General features: G+C 32.2%; 1 protein-coding gene and 1 long non-coding RNA gene across 3 annotated transcripts; one reads left to right on the forward strand and one right to left on the reverse strand.

Moving 5' to 3' along the window:
• The first annotated feature begins 176 nt into the window (after positions 1-176).
• Positions 177-27,754, forward strand: LOC148603980 (uncharacterized). Its single transcript, XR_015916248.1, has 8 exons — positions 177-703; positions 7,101-7,183; positions 7,950-8,031; positions 8,973-9,078; positions 9,568-10,096; positions 20,848-21,043; positions 22,008-24,882; positions 27,545-27,754. It is a non-coding gene; the product is annotated as an uncharacterized LOC148603980 (long non-coding RNA).
• On the reverse strand, positions 5,095-9,700 carry LOC148603981 (uncharacterized). 2 transcript variants are annotated; one of them, XM_088551278.1, is made up of 6 exons: positions 9,418-9,700; positions 8,983-9,066; positions 8,550-8,618; positions 7,059-7,144; positions 6,546-6,602; positions 5,095-5,874 (listed from the first exon to the last, which is right to left on the reverse strand). In XM_088551278.1, the coding sequence occupies exons 1-5, from the start codon at positions 9,698-9,700 to the stop codon at positions 6,582-6,584; spliced, it is 543 nt and encodes a 180-aa protein (XP_088407404.1). In that variant the 3' UTR covers positions 5,095-5,874; positions 6,546-6,581. The 2 variants fall into 2 exon arrangements, 1 of the variants encoding a protein (XP_088407404.1); XR_015916247.1 differs by lacking the exons at positions 5,095-5,874; positions 6,546-6,602 and adding an exon at positions 7,920-8,006 and having other exon boundaries at positions 8,430-8,618.
• Positions 27,755-27,994: the final 240 nt, after the last annotated feature.

The raw sequence follows: 27,994 nt of genomic DNA on the forward strand, positions 1-27,994 counted from the left end.
ATGCAGCAGAGTTGCTGGATCAGAGATCAAGGACAAAGATTGACAGTATTGATTTGCAAGGACATGCTGTATTGAAAACAGGATTAGGAATTGTGGATGATCAAGAAAAGCAAAAAAAAAAAAAAAAAAAAAAAAAAAAAAATTACCCAGCCATAACCAACTCAGACATCGTTTATAAAAAATAGCTAAAAAATCTTTGAAACAGACGCAGGATAGTTAAGTCATTTTCTGCCTACAGTATGAAATATGACAATTATGACATTGTCTTCCCCCTCAACTCATTAGTATTCACAATATGGCGTCGATACATTGAACGGCGGGAACAGTATAAAATAGTAACACAATTTTACCATTGAAGGAAAATTAATAAAAATTAGCCTATATTGTAAAAATTGAGCGCTGAAATTTATTCTCTTTGAAAAAACATGACTAAAGTGTGATGTTTATGCATGATTTAGAATAATTCGTCTGCTAACATAACTCCGCCCAAGCGCGAAGCTTTGAAGCGGCCATGTTTCGGAGAGCACCTGCCTATCAATTGCTCTGAAGTCTGCGTGAAATTTTGATTTATTGAGAGACTGTTTGATATTGAAATGTCGCGATTTATTGCCAGATTTTTATTTGAATCAACTGCATCTAGGACATTGAGCGTACTTCGTCAAATTCAACGACTATTCTGCATTTTCCTAGGCGTCACCGCATCGTAAGTATTATAGCACATGGTGATTATTCGAAATAAATTATGTCTTTCATTGAGTAGATACGGTCGTCCACACACATAATTTGATTCTTCTAAAACTGATGAAAGGCTAGCAATTGACTGGTATGAAATATTTGATCAACTGTACTGGTCTGTAACGCCCTCCCCTCCCCCTTTACACAAATTGGATTTGATGGAAGTTAACCTAAACAACTTCGCCCTATTTTTGGTCGTAAGCTAATGATTTTTCCTGCAAGATGTCTTTTAATAAAGATCTCCATTATGAATCTGGCACTGTACCTGTTTAGAACGTGTTCTATACTAATGCTCTATGAGTTCTGGTTGTTTAGATTGTGTTGCAGGACCGCCTACATGTACCTTTGTTGTAGAAGGTAGTTAGATTAAAATAATAAGTTAATTGACCTGAATAAAGGATTAATTCTGCCAAATTGGGTTGCCGCTGAGCAGTTTAGGGTTTGATCCTCAGTTTTGTGAGTCAAATAATGTTCTCGATCCAGTTACAGATTGTACTGTCTAAAATTAAATCAAAAGTTTTTTGAAATGTATGTGATGCTGGCAACATCAGTAGTAGCATCAATTATGACAACATTACCAACATCTTCACAGTAAATTCTTGGAAAATGTCTCAACAAATGCCTTGATGAATGTCATGATTATCTGTACTTCAGAATGTAGTGATTATTATAATACGTGTATTTTAATCCTAGTAACTTGATTTTTTTAAGTGTCATGTCTTCAACTCAAGACATTCTCTTACTGACCACTGCATATTTCTTCTATTGGTTCTATTTTCAAGACAACAACAGTGCACTGACTTGATGTTTGAATTTGGTCAGAACCCTTGACAAATCAATGAACTGTTATCAGATTCTGAATGAACAGTGTCCCTTAAAAAAACTCAATGAACTCGGCTTCATTATTTCAATAATTATTTCCTGTTTACCAAACTAAGTGTAACGGGTGGCTGGAACGCTTTCTTTGAAAAAAAAAATAGTGTTCAAAGCAGGCAAAATAGTCTGAATAATGGGGCGTGGAATAGGACCTCTGTTTTGCTGTTTTTCAGAGTATGGGAATGTTGTAACACCTTAAACACTAGTTGAAATTGACCAGTTCTGATTTCAGTACAAATTTAGATATGTTAATGAGAAATTAAAATAGCTCTTGAGGGAAAATCTGCCCCACATTATACCAATATTTCCTACATAACTACCATAGAACACCTGGTGATCTTTTGCAGTTTGGGTTACCATTTTTTTCACAACTTGCCATACTGGCTAGTGGAATATTGATCTTTAATAGAAATTCAACTAGCCAAATTCTTTTTGGTTTTTTGTCTTTAATATCATCTATTTTCTCTTTTATTTGACAATTTTCTGCCTTTCTTTTTCTTTCTTCAACTATCTTTTCATTTATTTCTAAATTTATCAAAATCTTTTCCATTTTCGAATATTCCCTCCCGTTGAAGTTTTTCAAGTACTTAAAGTACTCCATTTCTGAACTCATATTTTAGAAATAAAATTATATTTCAACAGATTCATCATTATGAAACAAGAAAATATTTATCATTTGCTTGTTGTTCAATTTTATTTTGACAATAAACAACTAATTTGCAAATTAACATTTCATAAATTACCAAGATAATTTCGTTTGACTACTAAAACGAGATCAGGACCGTTGTGTAGGTTTTGGCACATCCTGTTTACTGGAGATTGAAATTGCATATCGTAACAATGCTTTACAAGTCAATAAAATTGTGCAAAATTTACTTAACATATTCAAGCTTAACTTCTTAATATGTATGGAACATATATTTAATTATAATATTAAGGAATGTTTAACTAAATAAGCCGTTGGCTGGTTAACTTAACTTGGAACTCGCCAAATTACACATCTACTTGTATTTGGAAAGCTGTCGAGCGATGGTTTCCCACACAGTTTTAGGAAAGTTATGGATTGCATAAATGATACTACATTTTGTATGATACTATCTTTTTGATGTGAAGGTCTTAATGGTGTTCCTATTGTAGGCTAACTGGGAACACTACTCAGTAGTATATTCTATTGCTGTAAGTCTACATGTACATGTATAATCAATAGGATTTCAAATTAAAGTATAATTTGTTTAACTGCCCTCAGAGACTTATTTGAAATAATGTAAAGAACAATGTTTCATTTTTTCTACTAGTGAACATGCTCTAAAACCTATGTGTATGATCAGTGGTTATGCAAACCTTTTTATTTTTCCTAATTTCTTTACTTTTTTTTTTAGACAATGACATTTAAATGTCGATGCTTGCAAAAGGGGAAAGACTTTTGATTGTCAGCATTAATACCATTACATTTGAAAGTTCACACATTTTCCTATTCTCCATGTAGCATGGTTTTATTTAATGGTTGATGGAACTTAATGCTTATAAAAATATATGTGTAGCTAAATGTTTTGGTCAGGCAGGCAGTAAATGTCCAAATGTTAGTTTATAATTTTCAACTTTCCGGATGGTTCATAATACTAAATAGCAAAAAAATTGCCAAACTTCTATGACAATGTTATTATAAACTAATAATCTATTTTTACCTATTTAAAATCAATATTGAGGTTTTGGTGTGCTGTTGAAATAATGCATTTGATTTTTTTCTTAATACATGTATCTGCCTGAATATTGCCAAGGAGCGTGACTTATTAAGAGTGGTCACTCTGCATTTAAAAGCCCCAATTCAGTAAATAGTAGTATACCGTGTAATAGTATAATACTGTATTACATGTACATATGTACATGTATAATTAATGCCGAACTAAGTTTTGCCCCTTTGAGAGAAAGTTCCCTAATTAAACAAAGTGCTTAAATTTTTTAAGTTATTTTACCTGAATTATTGGTTTGATAATACAAAAAATATATGTATGATAACATATTATATAATATTTTTTTAATTCCTGCCCAGAGAATGAAGTTTCTTTTTTTTTTCAAAATTTTACCTGTACAAGGTTACTAAAAGTTGACATAAGCACTGTGTGTACATCAAATAATATGTAACAGTTAACTAAATCATGTTGTGCTAAAGAATTGTGGCTTTTATTCCAGGCTTGTGACTGGCAAGTTGTGATCGAAACCAACTTGGCTGCATTACCCACCCAACCCTTTTTTTTATCTTTTTTATTTTTTTTCTTTTTTTTCCCCTTTTCTTTTCTCTTTATTTTATTTATTTTTTTTTCTTTTTTTTCTATTTCTTTAAATATAAATATAGAAAACAACATGTACAAAATCTAGACATTCATAAATTCATACACAAACATTTCTATGGTGTAGTTAAGTCAATTTTTATATGCATATACAATATTTCTTTCATCTCGTTGTTATACCCCATTTTTCTAATTGAGCTTTTGTTTGTTTTTGAAGCATTCCTGTTGACATTTTTCTTAGCCCTCCAAGCATAAGAAATCCAACTACTGCCATGGCTCGTTCATACTGTTGTGAAAATGATGAGTTCGAAGGATTTTCTCGTGCCAGTCGCCTATATTTGATGAACTTAACCACATCATCTGTATTCCCAAATATAGTTTTCACAAGCTCTGATGCGGATATATATTCTGGAATAAAGGACAAGGATTGAATGTAGTCCTGACAGAACATGCTTATATGGTTAATTTAATTATTATTGAAAGGGGTTAAGTAGTTGTTCAGTTTGTTTTTTTCACATGGGGTATCAACATAATGTTAACTTCTGTATTTAATTGCCATCAAAATTCAGATCTGTATCAACTTGAATAGAGTGTCCTTATTTGCCCCAACTCATCAGAATTTGACCCTTGCTGTTGTATCAAGCTGTGCTCTGCAATGCATTTTACTTGGCATATTGAATTTGAGCATGTACATATCAGTATTTTTTGTTTGATAGAAAAGTACATTAAAAATGTGTACCTGCTTGGTGTGAATTGTCAAAACATGCTTGATCAGCTTCATCATCTGTCAGGTCAAATGGGTTGATACATGTACACTCTAAATCTTCCGCTGCAAGGTTTCAAAAGTAAATTATCAAGAATTTTATATTACATTTTCAAAGTGATTAATATTAATCTGAGCCCAATTAATATTATTTGTTAATAAATATTAAATTTCATATTGGCCCTGTTATAGGTTTGAGGTCAGTCGTATTGGTCCAGAGGCATCACCGACAATACGGCTGTCGAGGCCAGAATGATTGACCGAATTCTACAATAGGGCCAATATGAAATTACATATTTATTAACAATATTATTTAACAACTTGACAAGATGATTTGTAGAACAGTTGTTTTCCTGTTTTACAAAGAACATGTAGGTTTATTTGCATTAATCAGTATTTAATATCTTTTTTGTATGAAATGGAAGATTTTGTTCTGTTTCTGCAGCTCTTAGTCCTGGTGATCAAAGTTCATGAAATCCAATTTCTAACTTAAAATAGCGATGTCAAACGACCAGAAGTTATGATACCATATTGGCCCTGTATAGATGCCCGATTTGAATTCATATCAATTGGTCAGTTTTTGACATATTTTAACGAATTTTGGGTAGTTAGTTAATAATAAGGTCAGAATACCCATTTTGAAAGAAAATTTAAAAATAAACATTCTGCCAGGTTTCAGATATAAGATTCCTAATCATGATTTAAAATATTTTCGCCTCAGTTCAGTAGGTTGCTTTGTTCAACTCCTAGCAGTGTCGCACCAAATATTTCAAAATTGGTAAGCACTACTACTCCACCAGTCGTGTGGTATTTAAGGATATTAAATGAATGCTTGTTGGCTTTGATTCATATGTATGTGCCCTAGTGCTTCGGTGAGCTAGCAGTATTACAGTCTTAACTTGGTGTGTTCGACTTGTACTAAGAAGGGTCTGTTCATTGGATGAATAGTTTTCATTCTGAAATTCTTGAAATGTCTGCCATATAATATTAAGACACAGTCGATCAGTCAATAATGAAAAAAAAACAAATCTCTTGTCACAGATGAAGTATTTCGGCAGTTATTAGTATTCTTCACATACTACTTGGATCATTACAATATTTCTTTTATGTGTTGGCCTAAGTATTGTGGTAGAAGGGATTTTCTATTCATTTACATACCTAATGCTTTAACTCTACATTCTTTGCTTTCTTTTCGTGATATTTTTGGCAGAACTTTGAAAAAGAAAATAATATTTGCAAGCCAATGGTAATGTTGTTTTAATTCCTGTTTACTATTGACACATTAATTAAAAATATATACACATGAGCAGTTAAAAATGTCTTGCGTTAAGAGTTTCATTTAAAGGGTCTATATGTATTATTCACCGTCAATCAGTGATTTTGTTCCTTGTTTTAAAAGCAGCCCCAACCCTTTATTTTGTGGAAATTTTTGTTGTATTGGGATGTATGATACAGGGGACAGAAATGCATCATATGCTGATTCGGAACTGAAAACCGATACTGTACTGACAATAACTCATTAAGTTGCAACTTGCCAAAAAAATATTCCCTAAGGTACCGAGACTGAGAAATAACATCTTGAGGAACATTTCACTGGCTTCCTTACCTGGTTTTTGAAAATAATGCCTGACAAATGCAAATTTTACCCCCTTTGGGAAAAATATTTTTCAACATTTTGGGAAAAGTCTCCAGGGGCAACAGCCAATAGTCGGCTGCAGTAAAAGGGTAACAATTGCTGTCCATTTGATTCTGCTCTGGAGAAGTTTGTTATTTACTATGCCACACAAAAAATGTATATCTTCAAATGTAGGTCAATTTGGGTTCGTAGGACTTTCTTATTTTCAAATCAGATATATATTCTTGAATGACTATGTAATACTTACATGTACTTGTAGATTCTGTACAGAATAATTTTCTTTTTACACCTGGTCTGCTTTTTTCTAATGAAATAAAATAAAAATATATTGTAAGAGTAATCAAGGGAACCAAGGTTATAGTGGTAATCAAAAGAATGAAATCGAGGGACAAAGACAAGACATGGAAAACAGACACACACAACAAAGAACATAAAGTAACTAAAATCATACATACAAAGTAACAAAAGTAAATGAGCAACTTGGACTCCACTAAAAACTGGGAGCATGGACCAGGGGCACCGGTAGGGTAAGCATCCTCTGCTTTTCTAGAAACACCCGCTGAGTTGCTCATAAATAGTCAAGTCCGGGGTAAGCTTGTTTATAATGTAGTTAGTGTATTTGAGTATTCATTCTTAATTACAATTAATTTCTGTTGCAATGCATGCCCATGATAATAATATAAATAGTTATAAAATCATGTATTTATCTCATGACTGTAAACAAGTCAATATTTGATTTATATTTCAGTCAAGAAATTACCTGTTTTGTCAAGAGAGTACTTCTGTTTCTTGTCTTTTGTAGATTGGATTGAACATCGTGACTACTACTGGGAATATTAGTTGGTCCTGCCATACAATTACATAAAGAATTAGCACATTTGAAGTGTAGGTATAAGTTGAATCACATCTGTAGCATGATTGTTGATTAATATTGTAATTTTTTGTTTAGTACTTTTGGTATGTGAAAAGTGAAGATTATGCAATGAGTGATCATTATGACCACGTTTTGAAAAATCCATATAATTCAGGCTCATAAAGCCACTGTTTTCGTTGAAACTGTTTTCCTATATTATTAAGTACTAGTCCATATGAAATTCAGACACTGCCTTTGATAAGGTGATTCATGGTGTAAAAAAATCCAAGGATTAGATGACATTTTTTTTTCTGAATACATGTATGCTATTACATGTATTTCATGTGACAACAGTCCTTTCTGTATCCAGATTTGTACTTTTGAGAAAACTACACTGTAACTTCAACCTGAAATTAACCGTATCAAGGACAATAACTCTTGCAACGTGCTAATTGTATGTAAAATCTATATAAATTTTATCTGAAAAGTGCAACACCCAAATGAAAACCAAAGCCTTATTATGTGATCAATGATGGTTTCTGAACAAGACATAAATCTGAGTTTACCGGGTTTTTGACATGCATGAATCATGTCCTCTCTGCTCTTTGTAAAGACTACTACTTAAAATTAAAAAAAAGTACTCAAATTGTCCTGCACACCATGTTTGAACCTTAACAAAATTTTAATCTTATGGTCTATATATGGCAAGGTACAAGTTATATTATGAAAGCATGTATATGTAGTAGTCTTCTAAAAAGGTAACTGTACCTTGTGCTTCTTCAATACTGTCTATTTTAGATCCTGTTCCAGCTGTGTTAATTACACAATTGATCAATGGTTTAGAGGGTAAACATCCTGTCATGCAAAGAATGTTTATAAGGTATTAAGTTCAGTGTATACTGGTGAAATAAAAATTGTGCAAGCCCTAATTGCAGCATAGTATATTAAATTTTTTCTAAATGTTACATATCTCAGTTCATTGTGCTTGTTTTAAGTACATCATGTACATGCATTTGAGGCATGGTGTTGTATTTTTAATACCTGTATGCTTATACAATTTTAGGTCTCAATGCACCGATCAGTTTCCGGTCAGTCATCTATCCATCAAACCGATCCACCCAACTGGTGATCGCATCACTTGACCATAGAGCGGTCAATGTATTTTTAAAGTTTTTGTTGTTTTCTTTCGCAATTTTACGCATATTTATATACTGTAATAGATTTAAACATCAATTGATACTTTTATTTTTCATTTCTTTTATTGAAAACAGATCTTACGTCATTTTATATAATAAAACTGTGATCAGATTGGTCAACAGTCATCGATCCGTTAAATCGTTTCATGGATCGGTTCAAAGTCTGTACAGGTTGAACTAACATTTCTAGCCTCAATACTACCTTCTGGTTTTCCAGTACTAAATGTTGCATGTTCCATTTCCTCCTCCTTGCAATCAGTGCATTGTGCTCCTGAAAGTTACATTGACATTTTTATACCCTGCCAAACGTAGTGGTGTGGTATTAAAAGATACCCTCAGAAAATGTTTGCATATGCATGTCCATTAAAGTTAAGTTTGAGACAAAGCCATGATGTAAACAAATGAGCATCATGGGCATATCAAAATATTTGGACAAAACCTTGTTAAATTTATTGCCCTTGAAAGACAAAATTTAACAGGGTAAGCAATTCAGGCTCCTTGGAGCCTCTTATTAACTGTCTTCCTAGACAGAACATATTATGTTATACTTTGCAAGAGATATGATGTTTATAATTTAAAAATTTTATTTATGACCATTTAACTTGGAATTTGTTTTATTTTGTAGTAATGCATACCTGCTACTGAGATAAATGAGTCCTCCTTGTTTGATACTAGTACTAGGTTGTCATTACTAAAGATCATGTTGTGAGTTCTTTCGCCTAAAGTAAAAGGTAAATTTTGTAAAAATTTGTTACAAGATAGTAAACTTCACATTTCTCTAAAACAAAAGACACTATACTTCTTTGTTAAATAAGATGATCAGATGGACAAAGTAATAAAAAAGAATTGTAGGTTTCCGACAGTTAACGTCTACTTTTTGGTTTTAAAATAGTCTGATAAGAAATTAAATTTTCTACTTGCAACAGGAAATCGGAACATCATCAATACATTTTTTGTGATGTAGAGTGAAATTCTAGAACACTAGTAATTAAAGATTTTTAGATATTATTGCATACCGGGTACATGCAAGTACTTGGCATTCTGTGATATTCATTAAGCCATTTTCTTACCTGGCTTCAAATTAGTTTGTAGATAAGTTATTTTTCCATGCTCTTTTGTTTTGATTTGATGTAAAGGTAGAGAGAAACTTTTGTCATCTTTCACCTTTCTAAGACATGTTTGCCATACAAATTCCATTAATTTTTGTTCTTTTGGAACAGATGTTTGAACAAAATTTGCCAGAGGAGGACCTTCTGGCCTCGAAGACAGTTCCTCAGTACAGTCATGGAAAATGATGTCCTTTCCATTGTAATGCCACCACACATTTTGTCCTGGAAGGAGGAAATCTGACATTCTTCGAAAATGAGACTGGAACAGAAATCCTCTGCTGGCAACAAGGGTTTTGGGGAATGAAGTGTTTGGTTTCTTGGAAAGAAGCTGTGCTTGTTGACTTATGGCTGAGTCCTGAAATGATTTTTAAAGTTGTCAGAATTTTGTTGTTTGTTAAATCGGAGGACAGTATTATCAACAACAAAACCTGGTTTTCTGTTTGTTGTACCAAGAGCGATTTTCCTAAGTGAGCCGAAGGATCTTTCTTCTTGTTCTGCGAGGATGGATCTTAAGCTTATTATACGAAATATTTCTGGAAGGTGCACTACAAGACTATGGAAATGGCTGCCGTAAAATTTCCTCTCAGTGAGTTTCTCTGGTATGCCTATAACAGTTTTTGGCAACATTCCAAAAGAAAAGGTAATGTTGTAAAGCCTTAGAACTGTCCTTGGTGACCTTTTGTCTGCTGGACTATAAGCAATGTTTTGAATTTCTACGAGAGAGTTGATCATGTTTGTTATATCCTCTGATATTTTGCTATCAACATGGAGGTCATCAACTTTTTTTGCCAAACGTACCAGATAAATTCTGGCATCTGACCCTTTGACTTGTGTTTTGTCACCTATAGTAGTGGTGTAGAATCTTTCAAGTTCTGTTTTTGTCGATTTGTCAGTAACGTGATTAGGCAACTCAACAATCAGGTTTTGGATGACATTTGTTAAGTCATGCAATGGCTCACAACTCATAACTTCATAATTGTTTATATTGTGCTCTTCAGTTGTTTTTGTGGTTGTTTTAAAGGTAAGGCAGGTGGACGACAAATGCCATGCAGAACTTCATCAAGTTTAGTTTGAAGGTCTTGCTTACTCTTTAGGTTGTATATATCAATGCCCCTCTTGTCCAACTCGCACTCGATCTCATCTTTTTTTAAGTTGTTAAAAGGATTTATACAGTTGTTGGATACGATTTTTCCCACAGTACCCCTTTGACTACATGCTCCCTCCTTTCTTCTAAAGTCATGTAACTGATATCGAAGCAACGGATCAAGTCCATGTGCTGATTTGAGTTTACCCCACATAGACAACTATAGTGACCACCTCTTTTTTGGCCAGCTTCAAATTGTCTGGCAGGACCATCACCACTAAACAAGCGAAGTTTAAAATCATGTTGTGTCCCATCAATGTTAATGCCATTCAGCAAATCAGAAATGTCCTCACATCTTGGTGTGGTATACAAGGCCTGCTCAACATCCTTTGATGCTTTAAAAGTTTAAAAGTTTCATGATGAAATATTACTTATTATTTTCCAAGGACTCGCTACATAGTTCCTTATTTTTTAAAATTTTCTGTACTCTAATAAAAAAGTGACAGATTTTGTTCAAATTTTGTAGGATTTTTCATCACCATTTCTAGTTGATTCGATTAATTTAAAAGTTATGGGACTAATTACTACATGTACATTGTATGTTGAATTTGTACATACTACCCTATAGGAAAATATAGTGGACTAAAATACTTGAAAACGGCTGGATGGATTTTGTTCAAATGTCGGACAGATCAAAAATGATTTTGCCAGGTCTGAAATAGATATAGTGTTCTTTTTTGTTTCAAAGTCAAATGGTCCAGATACATGTATGTGACACATACATGTAGTATAATTTAAAGTTGATATAACATATTTAAATGTTGTTGTTAAAATAACTGTGTGTGGCATAGGTCCTTTCACCTGCTCTTACTTGATTTTTTATATACTTAGCTTAAGTACTAGTATATCTATTACATGTATGTGAAGGTTAGAGTGTATTAAGCAACTTTTTTAATGAATGAAGAGTGGGCAGTGGCTGCCTCCCCCCTTTATTCATTAAGAATTAACTTAATGTACTCTAACCGGCTTTGATTATAACCTAGTTTTTTTTTTTATTGGTCAATAAAAAAATAAGGTGTGATTGTTACTTGATATTACTTATTATATCCTTTAGACATGTACACAACTTAAAATACTTTATTTTTCGTTTGAAATTTTCTATTCTTATGACTGTCAGTTATTGACAAGTTCAGCCTGAAAGGTATTTCAGTACATGGGGAATTATGTAGTTTCTTGCAAAATAAGAGTTGGTCAATAGCTGGGACAATAATATTCTATTTGCCAGAGGGAAGATCTAGAAATTTTTAAACGTGGGTCCAATTAAGAAATTTATACAAATGTTGGGGACAGGTTTTGCAAATTTATTGTAAATCTCTTTCTAAACAAAGGGGGAGGGACCCTTGGAATGTGAGGTATTTACTTTGTCATAATTTTGATGTTCAGGCAGAAAATTTCTTAATGCTACTTAAGGGTTCACTTATCAAACTGAGTGTAAGGTTGAAAAACTAGGTTATATAATCTAGTTAATGACTGTAAAAATAGCTTACTTTCTAGCACATTGTAGATATGTGTTCTTTTTTTGTTCATTGTATACTTAGCTTACTACTTTTATACATTAGTTAGATGTGTTTAGCTTACTTATTTGCACATTTTACTTATAATTGGATGTACATTTTTATGTACATGTGCTTATTTAATGATTTTATACTTATCTTACTAGCTGGCATTTAATGACTTTATACTTGACTTGCTTACTAGCACATTGTAGTTAAGATATACTCGACTTACTTACTAGCACATTATAGTAATATATACTTTACTCACTCACTAGCGGTAGCGCATTGTAGTTAGATATACTTGTACTTGGCTTACTTTAACTTGTACAATATATTTGGATGTACTTGTTTAATGATTGTATACTTACTTACTAGCACATTGTGTTTTGATATACACTCCTTGAGATGTTCACGTTTCCCATTTTAGCGTTCGGGCATCATTTATCGTGGGTTTACACATAGTTTTGCATTCGTTTAAACACACGATAGAAGCATTCGTTCAAATGCATGCTGGGAGCATACGTTTAAAAGGCAAGATTGAAGCATTTGTTTATGTTTGTCTTTTGATTATTTCCTTGATTTAACTGTTATTTTTTATATTTTTTGGTATTATTAATTTATATAATTTCATTAATTTAATTTTTAATTTTTTTCTGTCACATCATATGTCAATATTATTATTTTTCGTCATTTGATAGGAGCGTTTGTTTAAACGCACGATAGAAGCATTCATTTTGGTGAGCATTTATAGTGGAAACGTAAATGTCTCGAGGAGTGTACCATTTATAGTCATTTCTCATTTTATTACTTGTGACCCGCCCGTCTGTCCATCCATCCGTCCGTCCGTCCGTCTGCGTTGTCCACACCTTTTTGTAATGCTTTTATCAAACGAGTTTGTTTTTAGTATTTGGCCACATTATAAAGCATTTCAGATTAAGTTCAACTTTGGTTACTGTTGAATGATTTTTACGGAAGTTATGGCTCTTGGACTTAGAAAATTTCAGTGAATTTACAGTTTCCACACTTTTTTTGTAATGCTTTTACCTTTTGTATGTAGTCTTACTATGAGAAGTTACAGATTAAGTTTGACTTTGGTTACAGTTGATTGATTTAATGGAAGTTATGACCCTTCGAATTAGAAAGTCTCAGTGAATTTAAAGTTTTCTACACTTTTTTTACTTATGAGGGACATTGGAACGCTGTTCTTTTATATGGGTTGGTATGATTGTACATGGAGATTACTTTGTTTGAATACTTGGTCATCTTATCAGTGGTAATTTTTTTTTATTTTCATTGTATATTTATATGCTTACCTGACTGGCCAAAAATGTATAGGTTAGGTCGCTCGACTGCTGTTTGGACATCAACTGGTTGTCGTTGTGGATAACTTGTTTTATACTCCTCATTTGTTAAAAAAGTGCTGGTTTCATATAATAAGCTTACCATGAAACTAACATATGAGTGATTTAATATTGCAGAGTGATCATGCCATAGTTTAAATAATAATGTGTGATCGGTTTTTTGTCGTACAACACCTATTTTTTTTAATCTCCTGATTTCTCTTGTAAATATTTTTCTGAGTGAAATGTTTCTGGCTGGTACTTGAACAGTTGTTGTTATAGTGTTGCCATCTGGCCCAATTTTGTTTTGCTCTACAGCTTTTGGTGCAATTTTCACTCCAATATCATAGGTGTTGTCTTGGATTTTCTTTTTTAGATTTTCTTTTAAAACTTTGATTGGTCTTCTTAATGGGACAGGTAGTTTATGCATTATTCTTTTTTTTTTTTTTTTTTTTTTTGATTTTCTAATTCTTTGCTTATACTCTCTGCCACTTACTCGTAGGTGTTGGTTAAACTTGGAGATGTCAATTCCTTGATCATATGCATATTTTTTTTAAGACCTGACCTCCATTATTTACAGCTTTTCCATTACATGATACCTGGTATTGTTTGGCTAATTGGGACCAGTTGATCTGTTTTGATGCAGTTGTTTTTACATACTCTAAAAACTCATTTCTGTCAAACGTATAATTTTCAATTCTCCCAATATGATCTTTTGGTTTTTTTACCTGTTTCTATTTTTGTTTGCTTTTTCAGCTTGTTCCCTACCTATAAAGCAAGAATTAATTCTGTCCTTTTCATATTGGGCAAAGGATTGCCCACTTCCCAAAAGATGGTCTAAGTCATTGTCATTTTCTTGCATTGATTCTTCAATTTGGTGTTTAGTTTGATGAATAATTTTCTTGACTTTTTTTTTTGGCCTCTCTTGCAGTTTCTTTTGGTTGAAGGGACAAGGATTCTGCTACAGCATTTTTGAAATTAGTATCATACTTCCTCTCAACAACTGGTTGTAAAACCTTCATCATTGTTTCAACTGCTTTCTGTCCTTTTTTCTGAGATGGTTTTGTGTTAGGTGGTGTTAAATTTTCAATATTTTTCAATAGCATGGAACCAGATTGTACAAGAATGGAAGCATTTGAAAAGCTTTTGTGTAGAGAGGGAGAGCTAGCATGAACTGTCATGCACTGGATGCAGTTGTCTATAGTGTGTTGTTTTTGGTCAGCTTCAGGAAGGTGCAGCCAATTGTTTAGACAGAAGTAGTCTGTGAATTCCTTTTTTTCTCCATGTTTGCTGTTGTTAATGAAATATTTGCTTTCAGTTACATACTTTTGAACCTTTTTTAACATATTTGTGAAAGTATCATATGATTCAATATTTAGATTCTTGTAATTTTTCATGAAGATACTGTAATTTTCATGTCTCTGAGTTATTGATGTGTAGTTGTTGTATTTTGCCTCAATAAACTTTTCCTCTTTTTTTTTCTAATGTTATTTTTGATTGAACTGATTCTGGGAAATTGTTGAATTTTTCAATAGCATTGCCATCTTTGGTCGATCTGGCAAGAATAACTTTAGCAAAGTTGCAAATATTCATAATTTCATACAATATATGGACCAATGAAAATGAAATTGATATATTCCTTAGCGTTTTAAAATCTTGAAAACAAAATGGCAGACATGTCTTCTGATGTTCTTGCAGCTGATGCCCCTTAAAACACAAAAAAGAAACAAGATACAAAAGGTGTACAAGTTTACACATAACTTAATATTTATGTTATTTATTTTATAAGTCAAAAAAAAAAAAAAAAAAAAAAAAAAATGTAGAACTGCAAGTAATAGGAAAAGTTAGATTTTGACCACAAAAATGCTTAAGATGTTGAGAAAAAAAGTAGCATGAATATCCTATTTTTTTTATTATATACAATGCATCATGAAGTCACACACATTGAATAAAAAAAAATCACGAACACATTGAAATGTTTTGTATGCATGTTCACAAAATCCTTGGTTCAAGCGTTTATGCACAATGGTATGTCATGTCTGTGTCAAATGCACTTGCCTTTACTGGAGATAAATATTCTGCAGATCAACAAGTAAACAAGGTAGGTGAAACGCTTTTTAGTCCATTATTTTGTGTGGCAGCTTCTAAATTAAAGTAGGTCCAAAATGCATGATAAATACGACTGCGGATACGTTGGTTACAATATGTACAGTTGTATATGGGAAACAGGAAATTGCTAGTTCACTTAATAGAATTACACTTGTAAATTATGAAACAGTTGAAAAACGTATTTTTTATTTGAAACAAAGCAAAACTAGCTATCTTGGAGTAAGGGATAAAATTTACAATTAGTTTTTTTTTTATTCATATTTCCCGCTTTTCATACGGAAAAACATTCCGGATCCGATTTCAAAATAATTCAGTTAAAATCACCTGAGCGCTTGAAAGTAACGGCAGTGCGCTTGAACTGCCCAAATTACGTGATGAATTACAAAAAATTACTAGTTGTTCCAATGGAACGATATGAATTTAATTTGGGGAATGATTGAATTAGAAGGCAATGTGTATGAAAACAGATGCTTGCAAGAGATATTTTTTTTAGAATCGTGGAAAATTGATAATGTTAATGCAAAAAGTTATCAATTAATCAATTACCGGTAAATTAATGGGGATATTTTAATTATGCAAACTATTTCCTGAAGCGAGTACCGATAAACATGAAGGTTGGGCTTTCAATTAAACATGTGTAAAAGTTCGAGAAAATCCGTTCAGTAGAAAAACTTGTATTTTTAACTTCTTAATGAGTTACGCTAGCGCAAAAAGTCACGTGACAATACCTTAATGGGTGTTTTCGTGGACAATTGGTTTTGCAAATGTTTCTTGATACACTCTGAAATAAAAACCACTACACACAAAATACCGTACAAAAATATTTATGCAGAGATATTGCATTTAAAAAAAAAAAAAACGATTTTCTATCAAAATAGTACCCCGATGTGCCTTAACTATCCTGCGAGAGTATTGTGGGCCCTGTCTTAAACCCCTTCCCAAATGTAGTGTTCCTGGACAATTTCAGCTTATTCATGACCTTTCCTTTCCCAGAGATAGTTCAGTATACCCCTTAATTCCCGGAGAGAACTGTACAGTTCAATATGACAGTGTTGATGTAGTTGTCAATCTTGTACAACATCATGGCCGCTTTGAATAAACTCGCAAAATGTGATATAGAAGATGTTTTTCGTATAATCCCAGCCAATTATCATTTACTTGGAATAATTTCAATAAATGCTTGCCAATGGGGCAAGAAGTAGCTGTCAAAATATTAATATTATTCATGTGCTTAACAGTTGGTTGTGGAGACAAAATATTATGCTGCTGGAGTGTCACAGTTCATCACTAGTAGCATATTTGTTTACTGAATCGGTCATGTCCTACTTAACATCTACTGAAAACTCTTAACAATACGTTTAAAAGTTTCTATATTTTCAGTAGCGATTCAGTGCACATTAAATATCTGTCGTTAAGAGTTGTCAAGAGTAATTTCAGTAAATCCATTAGCGTCACTCAAATCAATTTAGTGGTGCTAAGAGTGCGCTAAGAGTGTTACGTATTTCCTGTCAAGGGATAACACGTGCATATCTAGTATTGTTAGGTAAACAAGTTACCTCCTGTAAATTAGATTTATTTTTAAGTGCAAATTTAAAGTGTAGTTACTAAGATTTTTTAACAAGCTTGACTACCACTTTCATGTATCGCACGGCCAGTCCAGTTGTGTGGGCTTAAACAATTATTTTTCTTGCCTTTATATTAAGAGAAAAAAATAAAGAAACTGATAATTAAATAAATAAAGGAGCATTTCTTATTATTATTGAGTAATGAGTAGTTAAACATTTTGGCCAATAACTCATACAGCATTGAGCATACTGAATAAAGCCCTTACTTTTCTTGTAGAGTTCCTTGTCCTAAACAACTTTGCCATTTACATTACCCCTCTATCTCTTATGGTTTTGGCTCTGAATTTGTAAAAGTTTTACTCAAAAATCAATTTATGGGCGATAAATCACTTATAGTTGGTCGGAGGGTTTTGTGATCATAGAATTATTGTAGAACTTGACAAGACGAGTATTTTTCCCATGTCATGTTTGCTTCTATCTATTACGGTTTTTAAGGAGAGTCCATAACTAGACTTTAGGTCGCCGTATGTCATCGAGTGATACATTTTTGGAAACTCCATATGTGACCTAGGATGAATGTTGGAAGTCTTATGTTTCTAAGCTTTACGGTTTTCAAAATAAAACAAAAATGACGGAAAGAGATTTCGGTTAGAATTAAATAACTCATACAAGGAATTGTTTGAAAAGCTTTGACCAACAGGACAATTCTGTCGGCCAAGTACCATACACACATTAGGCATTTTTTCAGTTTTTCTTTATCTATATCGTTTTTTCCTATAGATGCAAAACAAAAAACAAAAAACAAAAACAAAAACAAAAAAACAAACGAACAAAAAACAAATCGGTGTTAAGGGAAATAACTCAAGGCGCGTTAAGGTCTCACTAACCACTTCCGGGTCGAACGGCTACCCCCTCCCTATATAATACTGTGTGTATTATGGTTAAAAGTAGTCAAAATAAAGCTTAGAATAAGTACTTTAAAATCATATATATAATTAACTACACAATTGTATGAATATTGTTTACATGTGTGAGTAATTTGCCTCCATGCTGTCAGCTAGCAGAAAAGGTAACATTGTGTATTTTCAGTTTTATTTCTTCAAATAAATTTTGTGAAGAATTTGTACAATCACTGTACCATTAGCATACTAATTTTGGAAACCTTATTTTCCAAGCTTCGCAATGGTATGCAAATTTAGATGTAATTTGTCCAACAATGAAAATTACTTTCTCAACATGTAAAGTAATGTAAACGCTAGAAGTGTTCCATGAGACCTAACATTATATTTCCCAGCAACTCCGTTACGCATAGTCCTAGTCTAAAGTGTCGTAATAATGTGTCGCATACTCTTTCCGTACTGATCCGTGCAACAAAAATTTCGATCGGTCATCGATCAGTTTACGGTTAGTCATCGATCCGTCAAACCGATCCATTAAACCGCTGATCTCATCACGTGACCATGGAGCAGTCACTGTATTTTACGGTTTTTATTGTTTTCTTTGTCAATTTTACGCATATTTATATAATCTAATAGATTTAAACATCAATTTATATGTTTATTTTACATATATTTCAACAAAACTGCGATCAGATCGGTCACCGGTCATTGATCGGTCAGCGATCAATCAGTCAACGGTCATCGATCCGTTAAATTGTTGCGCGGATCGGTTCAAGGACTCTACAGTAAGGTACATGGGCTGGACTTCGAGGCGGTGTTGCCATAGATGTCACAGTGGTATGTGATATGAATACTCAATACGCAGGTGCTGAACGGATGTTGCCACAGATGAAAAGAAAGTTAACAATTTTGACTGAAAAGTCATCTCGTTTGTCGTAAAGTCAATAGTTTTCCTTTACTATCGAATTCTAAGTGTAGATCAAAATATGAGGCTGACCTTACAGTCTCTGTAGTATCTTTTATCTGAAGTTCGTCTGGGTAGATATGATGTATAAAATCCCCGAAATTAGGATTGTTTAACAAAATTCGAAAAAATCCTGAAAAATTCGAAAGAACTATTGGAGACAATCAGTTCAAGACTATTATATCTTCCTCTGTATATTTAGAAGATGATTTTGAATTATTTCTTACAAAGTATGAGGAATCTCTACCAAGAACTATATATTTGTATCTATGTGTACCATTTTTTTTTTGAAAAAAAAAACAACAGTGTATAATGTTTTAAGTCGAAATTTTAACTGAGTATGGGGAATAGAAGTATACAGTGTTGAAAAATCATAGGTTTTAATGCTATTTTATTCAGATAATAGTCTTGAACTGATTGTCTCCAAAAGATCTTTTGAATTTTTCAAGATCCACATTGAATTAATACCACTACGGGAGTAACAAGTGTTGTGGTAGGACTGTAGACCCTCTTTGACAGTTGTGAGTATAGAAGTTAAAAGTTTTGAAAGAGGTTTGGTGGTGCATTTTGCAGATCCAGCTATGAAACGTTGTGTGTATGGATTCTTGTGAAGTTTAGGAATCCAGTACATAGACGGTAAATCACAATCATCGTCCTTGGTAGAGAGACCAAAAGAGGATAGCACATATGTATGGTTTTCCACAATCTCTTCTTTAGAGAGAGTGGTAGCAGTGTAGGTCTTATCACTGCTATTATGTTCTACGTCTACCTCTGATAATAAACATTGGCTATAAAACGTTTTATAACGTATCTCTTTATCATTACTTCTGAGTCTATCTGATGGTGGGTGTGTTCTAAACTGCCGTTTAGCGTCTGCTTATACATTATCTCTCTAGCGTGTCTTAAGCTTGTTTCTGTATTATTTAATCTAACAGTCTGAAATGTATCTAATGCACGCAACATATACCGCGATTGTAACGTGGGTGGCACAAATTTCATCATTTTATTTAAAACGTACCCAAAAGAACACATTTATGTCTATTTGGTATAAAATATGTTTTAGTAATGTTCTGGTTATTTTATTTCAAATGAGTGTCACAAACTCTAACTTGTTTACATATACATTTACTATCAATAATATAAATGACAACTACAGTATGTAATGTAATTCTTCTTAAAACGAATTAAGTAACACAAAAAAGTTCAACTTTAAGAATACTGCCTTCAATAGGGTAAGTTTTTATATTGTTTTTGAAAGGTTTTAGACTGCACTGCACCTTGGCTTTGAGTCATGGTTTAAAAACAACCCATATCTTGCTATATGTTCAATTTAAATTACTTACCTTGTATGTAATAATTGGTTATCAAGAGATGATTAGTGGTTATTTCCAATGAAAAGCACTTTTTTTATTGAAAAGAATAGTTATTTATTTATTAAATATGATCTATAAGTATATTTATCATCATGAACGTTTTACACAACTATTGCGATAAAAAGTCTAGCTATAAATCGAAAATACATGTATAAAAAAATCATGTTCACAGTATTGTAATTTAGTCTGATATATTAACATTTCAAACAACACGTTATTTAGATTAACTGTTGAATAATCAATAGATGAACAATGGAATTCCATGCTAACAGAAAATAAAACGCAGACGTAAAGTAGCACTTTGTAAGCTTTGCCTGAGGAAACAATTATTAACTTTTTACGGGAAACTTTATTATATCAGTGTGATTTGTATTAAATGCATGGCTGATGGTACACATTACAAACATATTTAAATGTGTAGTATAGTTAGGTCCTGTGTTTGAAACAATATACAGGACCATTTAACGACAAAATTCTCATTTCATTTTTTTTTACGTTTAGATCAAAGAAATGAACTTTAATCGGTCGTTACTTGGTAGAGGTTATGTAGGCGTGGCAACAGTATGATTGGTCAAGGAAAAATCCAATACACCTAACTAACAGAGGTTCAATTTTAAAAGGACCATATTCAATTAAGCGGATAACAGGAAAATATTACAAGACCTACACTTACCATCATAACTTCCACACTGATATAGTAAGTATACTATTTGATTAACATATTTTATTACACGACTGGATGTTGAAGTTATCTGTTTTATTATATAGGTTGCAGTGATTTGCAGAATGTTTCCAGTGAAAAACAAAATCTAAAATTCACACTGTGTAATTAATTCGTTAATTTTACACTCGCACTTTCTCACGTCAACATGTCACAAATATCAATCCGCCGCTCACACAATTTTAAATTCATGTTGAAAATAGCAACGATTAATATGACAATAATTGGTTATCGTTAATTACCAGAATATGATCATTCGTGCCAACAACGAATAAAGATTTAACTAGTGCACAGAAAAATTTCCGCACATTCGTTACATCTAGGCGTTCTTCGGCATTCCTGATCATATTTTGGTTATTAAAGAATCAAAAATATTTAGAACAAAACTGTTGCAATACCTGGTTATCGATCTTTTTGAAAATTGTAGAGCTGTTAATAATTAAATTCATGCAAAGAGAGCAAAGAATCAGTCATTTGAAGTATTTTTAATGAGCCAATACTGTAAACTGTAAACAATATCGATTGTAACCAGTATGTTTCAAAAGAAAATCAACATATTGCATATTGTTAAGAAAATAGAAGTATTTAAAATAACTATTAAATTTTCGTCATGTGTTTTGTTTTATAATTATTATTAAAGAATGCAGTATATTTGATAGTTAATTTAGAAATGTAAATGTGAATGCTGAAGTATAGACTTCCAAATATTTTGTTTTACATGTTTCATATTGAAAACATATGAAGGAAATCTATTCAACACTATTCAATTAGGTGCCTTTTAAAGGAAAAATGATATAAATGATCGGTTATCTATCGATGTAGTTAATGTACTTAATCAATACCGATGTGGAGTGAAATAGTTTGGATTGTCTGCAATGTAAATTTAATAACAAGAAACAAAAAAAAACGTATTTACACTGTGAATAACTTTTATTTTTAGATTGGTTGGTTGAGGAACAGGAAATTTGGAACTTATTAAAGATAAGTTATTGCTAATTAAACAGTTTTATTACAGTTATTAATGCACTCATACACAATCGTCATATAAAGTACCAATTTTACGATCATTTATTAATAAGTTAATAGTTTCAGATCATTTGTTCAACTGTCAAACAGTTTCTGTAAAAAAGCGGCGGCATATATGAAATGCATTGAAAACTAAGAAAAAATTAAATGGTGGGAAACTCAAACAGAAATTTATTCATCCAAATGTATTTGAAAGGCCGGCTTGGAATTGGATAAACACTTTTGTAGTATAATTTATTCTATTTGAAATTGAAGAATGAGTTTTTAGAATTTATAATTCCTTCTTTTCATTCGTCTCAAAGAAATTTAAAATAAAAAAAAAAGAGTTATCGACATTCTGCAAACGAAATCTGGCACTAGTTGTTGATCTATCACAGATCAGTCAATATCACCCATTAACCAGAGAAATTGTTTCGCTGATAAGTTTAGAGTCATATATAAACATATTATTAATAATTATAAGTTATTCGGCTGTTAACGGTAAATCATGATTGACAAATATACAGTAGCGATCCCTTCTACCTACTCTGGAAATCTGCCACAATCTGTCAGACAAAAAAAAAAAAGGTCCATGACAGCAAATAGAAAAAAATTCCTTACAGAGTCTGACCGATCCTGACAGAAACTGTCCTGGGTCACGACAAAGGAAAACGAAAAGCTGTTCCAAACTATCATACCACTGGACAGTTATTGATACTAGTTCAGTCTATATTAGAACAGGAAGTCTGGTTAAAAAATAATGGAAACAGTACTAAATAGTTGAATTTTTCTGTCTGATGTAATTTGGACTATTTTAATACTTAAAAGCAATGAATCATTAAAATTAATATTGAATTAATTCGACTTGTTGTCTGATGGTTTGATATAGCTATCATGTGGGTGACTATGACATATATATTCTAGTCAAAATACTTTAGATATGACATTTTCTTGCAAAATGTATGGGTGTGAGCACTTTTCAATTTTCAAAAGGGTCTTATCTCATTGTAAAAGTGTTCAATGTAAGTATCATGCTGGTAATTGGTACATATTTGTGACAGTCAAAATTCTAAAAATACATATGTTTGCAAAATGTATGTGTACGAGCACTTTTAATTTTCATAAGGGTCTACAATTATTTAATAAAATGTTACTTTGTTTTAAGTTTAACTAATATGTGGGTGACTACAACACATATATTTCAGTCAAAACTCTATAAGAATGGCATTTTCTTGTAAAATGCATGAGCGCAAGCACTTATAATTTCCATTACGTCTAAAATAATTGAATATAATAGTTCATTTTTTTTATTTCACTATCATGTGAGTGCTCATGACTGCGACACATACATTTCAGTCATAATTCTTTACAAATTACACTTTTTTCTTGCAAATTGTACGAGTATGAACACTTATTCCCGATAAAGCTCTTACATATATAAAATATATGAGGCTAAACACTTTAAATTTTAATAAGAGTATACAATTATTGTATGAAATATCAATCTTATTTTCATTTGGTTGCGTGTGACACATATACTTCAGTCCAAATTACTATACATTCGACATTTTCATGCAAAGCATTTGTAATTTCCATAAGTCGAAGCTCATTGGATAAAATGTCAATGTTTTATTGTACCTTTTATATAGGTGACTGACACTTATATACTGCAATAACAATTATAATAATTGACATGTTTTTACAGAATCTTTGAGTGCGAGCACTTATGATTTCAATAAGGATCTTAAATTGTTGTATACAATGTATCTGGTTTAAATATTACTATCATTTGGATGACTGTGACAAATATATTTCAGTCAGAATCATTTTAATTTGACATGTTTTTGCAAATATATGAGTAAGAACACGTTCAAGTGACGTAGCGCCTGGTACGGTAGATGTGGCAAGGGTCGTACCAATATTGTCTGTTGGTACTGGATGTTGTACATTAATTGAAAAGTAGGGTATCAGCTAACTAGAATAAGTAAAAATATAACAAAGCTTCCTTCTCACCATACCCTTTGAAAATATGTCAGAAACTTTTCTAATCAACGCAATTTAGAAGTTGAATATTACTGGCTAGGTGATGTTATACAGATTGACAGATTGATGTCAAACATAACAGTTTCTAATTAGAGAGTTTCAAGACCCATGACAGATTACGACATAGTTTATTTAAACCCCCGACAGATTCTGGCAAGATGTGTCGCGATTTAGAACAGTTTCTGACTGTTTAGAACTTTTCAATGAGAGCAAACTCTCACAGAATCGAAGAGTGGTAAGAAATGTGCCAACTGTATATAGTATGTACGAAATTAGTCTATGTTATGGAGTGCTTTGCTCGTATTCGATTTCGAATATGTCATAAATTTATCTTTATTGCAGATTTGTCATTTATCAGGGAAATCAAATATGACAAGAAGACACGCGACCAAAAATAACGACAGCGCTGTTAATAGTAAAAGTGTAGATTAAAACAAAATCCACAAAAATGAAGAAAAAAAAGTGTTATTCTGTTCGAAGCGGGTTTAGTAATTCCTTCAACATCGTGATGGGCCTAAATGAATACGCATTCATGAAATTCCTTTCGGAGTTGAAGCCAGAAAGCGCAATGTTGAATGTGTGGACAAGAAGTTTAATTTAGTAATTCATCAATTGAGAAAGATTTAATGTGCCTGCCTCGAAGCTGTCCAGCAGAAACTATCGTATACTGCATTTTTGTTTTGCATGTGTCAAGTGTTGTTACTCGATCAATATCACAATGAAGATGATAGAGAAATATAAATGTTTACCATCTTAACAATGCTAAGGTAAGCCTTACAAAAAAAAAAATATCATATTCGTTCTTTATTTTTGTACTAACAACATGCGGCTATTATTCCAACATATATTTCTGAATATTTATTTAATTCTTGGCAACAATTTAAGACAAGGTTGGAAACAAATTTCTATTTAATCTAAGAGCTTACAGTTAAAAGTTCGCAATTTCATAAGCCTTTTCTTTAACTTATCCTTTGTCGATATCAACTTGTTTTGTTTCGGGAGATATTTATTTGATTTGATGTAATATTAAAAAACTTGCTTTATATTGTATTGTAAGATTGTAAAAAAACACATAAAACCCTATCACTATCTAATTTACGTTTAAAACTTTGTATGGCGTAAAATTTAGGACCTGGATGTTATTACATGGTAACTTTCTGTATAACCACTCGGTTTAAGTTTGACCTTTTATCTTTTAAACTTTTTGCGGATATATCAACCACATGGGCTTTATCTAATTTGCACTTTTTTATTTGAACTTCATATCTTAAAATATAACTTTAGATCTGGATGACACCATGATCATCATTTTGTAAATATGTTGACATTTAATAAGTGTATCCATCTACACCACCAACACCAGTTTTCCTCCTCTTTTGTCTACTGTAGACTTGACTTTTTATGAGCGTTGGGTGTTATTAAAAAGCGGAGGACGCTTACCATACCCGTGCGCCTGGTGCATGCTTCCAGTTTTTATGTATGAAGTTGCCCATTTACTTTTGTTACTTTGTATGTATTATGTTCGTTATATAATGTTTTCGTTGTGTCTGTCTGTTTTCCATGTCTGATCTTTGTCCCTTGATTACATTCATTTTATTTACGCCAGACTCTTGATTAATATCTGATGGACATTTTTACATTTAAGAAGAGACTTATTGTTTTTAAATATTAAGATAATTATATTTTATCATTCGTAGTATTTTAAGACCAAGACAATACGATCTTAATATTACATAACATCGCAATATTTCCTTTGAAATGTTTTGTTTGTTCATTGTCGTTGTCCGGTATATGTAAACTTTGCGTTACTTCTTCCAGTAAATCGTCTTAATATTTCTTTTCTTTAGAATCTTTCTACCGGTTTACGAAATCGATATCTTACAACCTGAACAACGTCAAATTTCTGTTTGATGCCATAGTTTCATTGTTTACGTTGCGCATTATTGTTAAATATTCCATCGCAAAATATATGTTAGAAGCATTTTTAGACAAAGTGACCCCAGCCCTTATTTGACAAAGCTGTATATCTTGATTTCAGCTTAAAAAAATTGTTATTGGCTGAATAAAGTTTACGAAAGTTTAAGATTTAAGCCATATTGTTTGATACGATTTAAACTCAACTTCATTTTAGGCAGTTTGTTTCTTGTACTTGATGTTTTATTAATGTGTTTGTCCCATGCATTATAGGAAAGTAGAACAGTCAATTTCTCTGCGTCGTTTGTTTAGACCTTAACTTCAAATTTGACGACAGTTAACATTTCAGTTCTAAAATATATGACACAAGAGACGATTTAGATATCTCTTTTATTTGCAGTGATATACCCTGAATATGGTGTTGTTAAAATATACCAGAAATAGAAGCAACTATTCTTTTTGTCTAGCTATTGTTTGCTTGAGGGTCAGGCATTTAAACAAGTTTATAGAAATAAAGAACAACTCACACATTTCCTGAAAAAAAAGTTATATTTCTCTGATATCAAAATCTTATTGTAAAATATTCTTAACTGACAAAGAGATATATGTATTCATATTAGCAATATCATCAATATATATTCCGTGCTGATTCCATTGCTGAATTTACCAAATTTGCCATTTTGCATTGCAATTTACAAGGAAACAACTTAGCTGGGAGGTTAAGCGCGCAATACATATGGTTCAGCCCACGATTTTTATCAGAAATGACTGTACAAAATCAGGGCAATTGAAGTTTTTTCTTAGATATTGCCATATGTTAAACATATATCCGTTTGCCTAGAATTGATCAGTTCAGCAATTTTGTTCTTACCCTTTATCTCACAAATGCTGAAAAGTTATTTAAATGTATGATCTGTAGAAGTGATGTACTTGTGAAGGAACAATTACCTCAAAGTTGAATTAAAAGTTTCAGCCATATATCAGTTGCAAACATTGAAGTTATGCATACAAGTTATATGAAGGATTTCACACACTGATGACAGTTATTTCTGCTGAATTAAATTAATAAAATGATAATACGTAACTTCACCCTAGAGAGAGATTTAGCGACTTAATCAAAGAAACTTCAAAATATTTCCAGAAAGGTGACTTCACACTTCGAAATATACATGATTGTATGACATGAGTCTTTTAAGATATAATAAACGTTGAAATGAAATTTTGATCGTATATTTGTATCGAGTTAATATGTATCATACCAAAAGAAAAAGCTCTAAATATTCCTCAAGTTGTCTCAAATATATTACGATATGAGTACATCGCGTAGAAGAAATAAGTGATAAGAAGTTGGTATTGTAATTTTGATTATTTTCCTCCTTCTCTGTTTAAATAAAAGAACTGATAATACAAGCAATTTTTAAATACATGCATATTTTTACCAATTACAATACCTGTATATGTTTGAACCAATTATTAAATGGATTTCATATCTCAAGTCTTTTTTTTTATTTGCAGATATAAAGACGACATTTCTAGATGTTTTGCAGTCATCGGAATAATGCAGCTTTTATGAATAAAGTCAAACATTTTTTTTTCTAAGCAGGAATCGGGGAAACCACGATTACTAACTTCATTTTTCCCGTGATTTTACTATTGGTTCTTCCCCTCAGTTAGGCTTATTTTGGTTGATACTTATTTTTGTCTAAATATTATTGTAAAATATCACGTTAAAGTCATGAATGCGTGAAATGGGGAGGATTGCGATCATGCTAAAGTACTTTAATCCCGCCGCATTTATTGAGCCTGCCCCAAGAATTTCAGGGCCACTGTACACGTTGCTTCGTTCTCACTGTCAGTTTACTTTTATGTTGCTGGAGTCGATAGGGGCAACCGTTTGCTCTACCCGTGTATATCGTTGTTTTGGGCAAGCTGCAATATGACCCATGGTTCGAAAGTTTGCTCCTC

The sequence above is a fragment of the Perna viridis genome, chromosome 11, assembly GCF_037379345.1.
Source record: "Perna viridis isolate PV_CMFRI_1.1 ecotype Kerala chromosome 11, ASM3737934v1, whole genome shotgun sequence".
Lineage (NCBI taxonomy): Eukaryota > Metazoa > Mollusca > Bivalvia > Mytilida > Mytilidae > Perna > Perna viridis.

Excerpts from the sequence above, each read along its gene's own strand:
- LOC148603981 (XM_088551278.1), bottom strand. The coding sequence starts at position 9,700 with ATGTCAGATTTCCTCCTTCCAGGACAAAATGTGTGGTGGCATTACAAT. Across the intron at positions 9,067-9,417 it reads ACAAACTAATTTGAAGCCAG|GCGAAAGAACTCACAACATG; the intron begins GTAAGAAAATGG and ends CTTTTACTTTAG. Across the intron at positions 6,603-7,058 it reads GTACTCTCTTGACAAAACAG|AAAAAAGCAGACCAGGTGTA; the intron begins GTAATTTCTTGA and ends TTATTTCATTAG.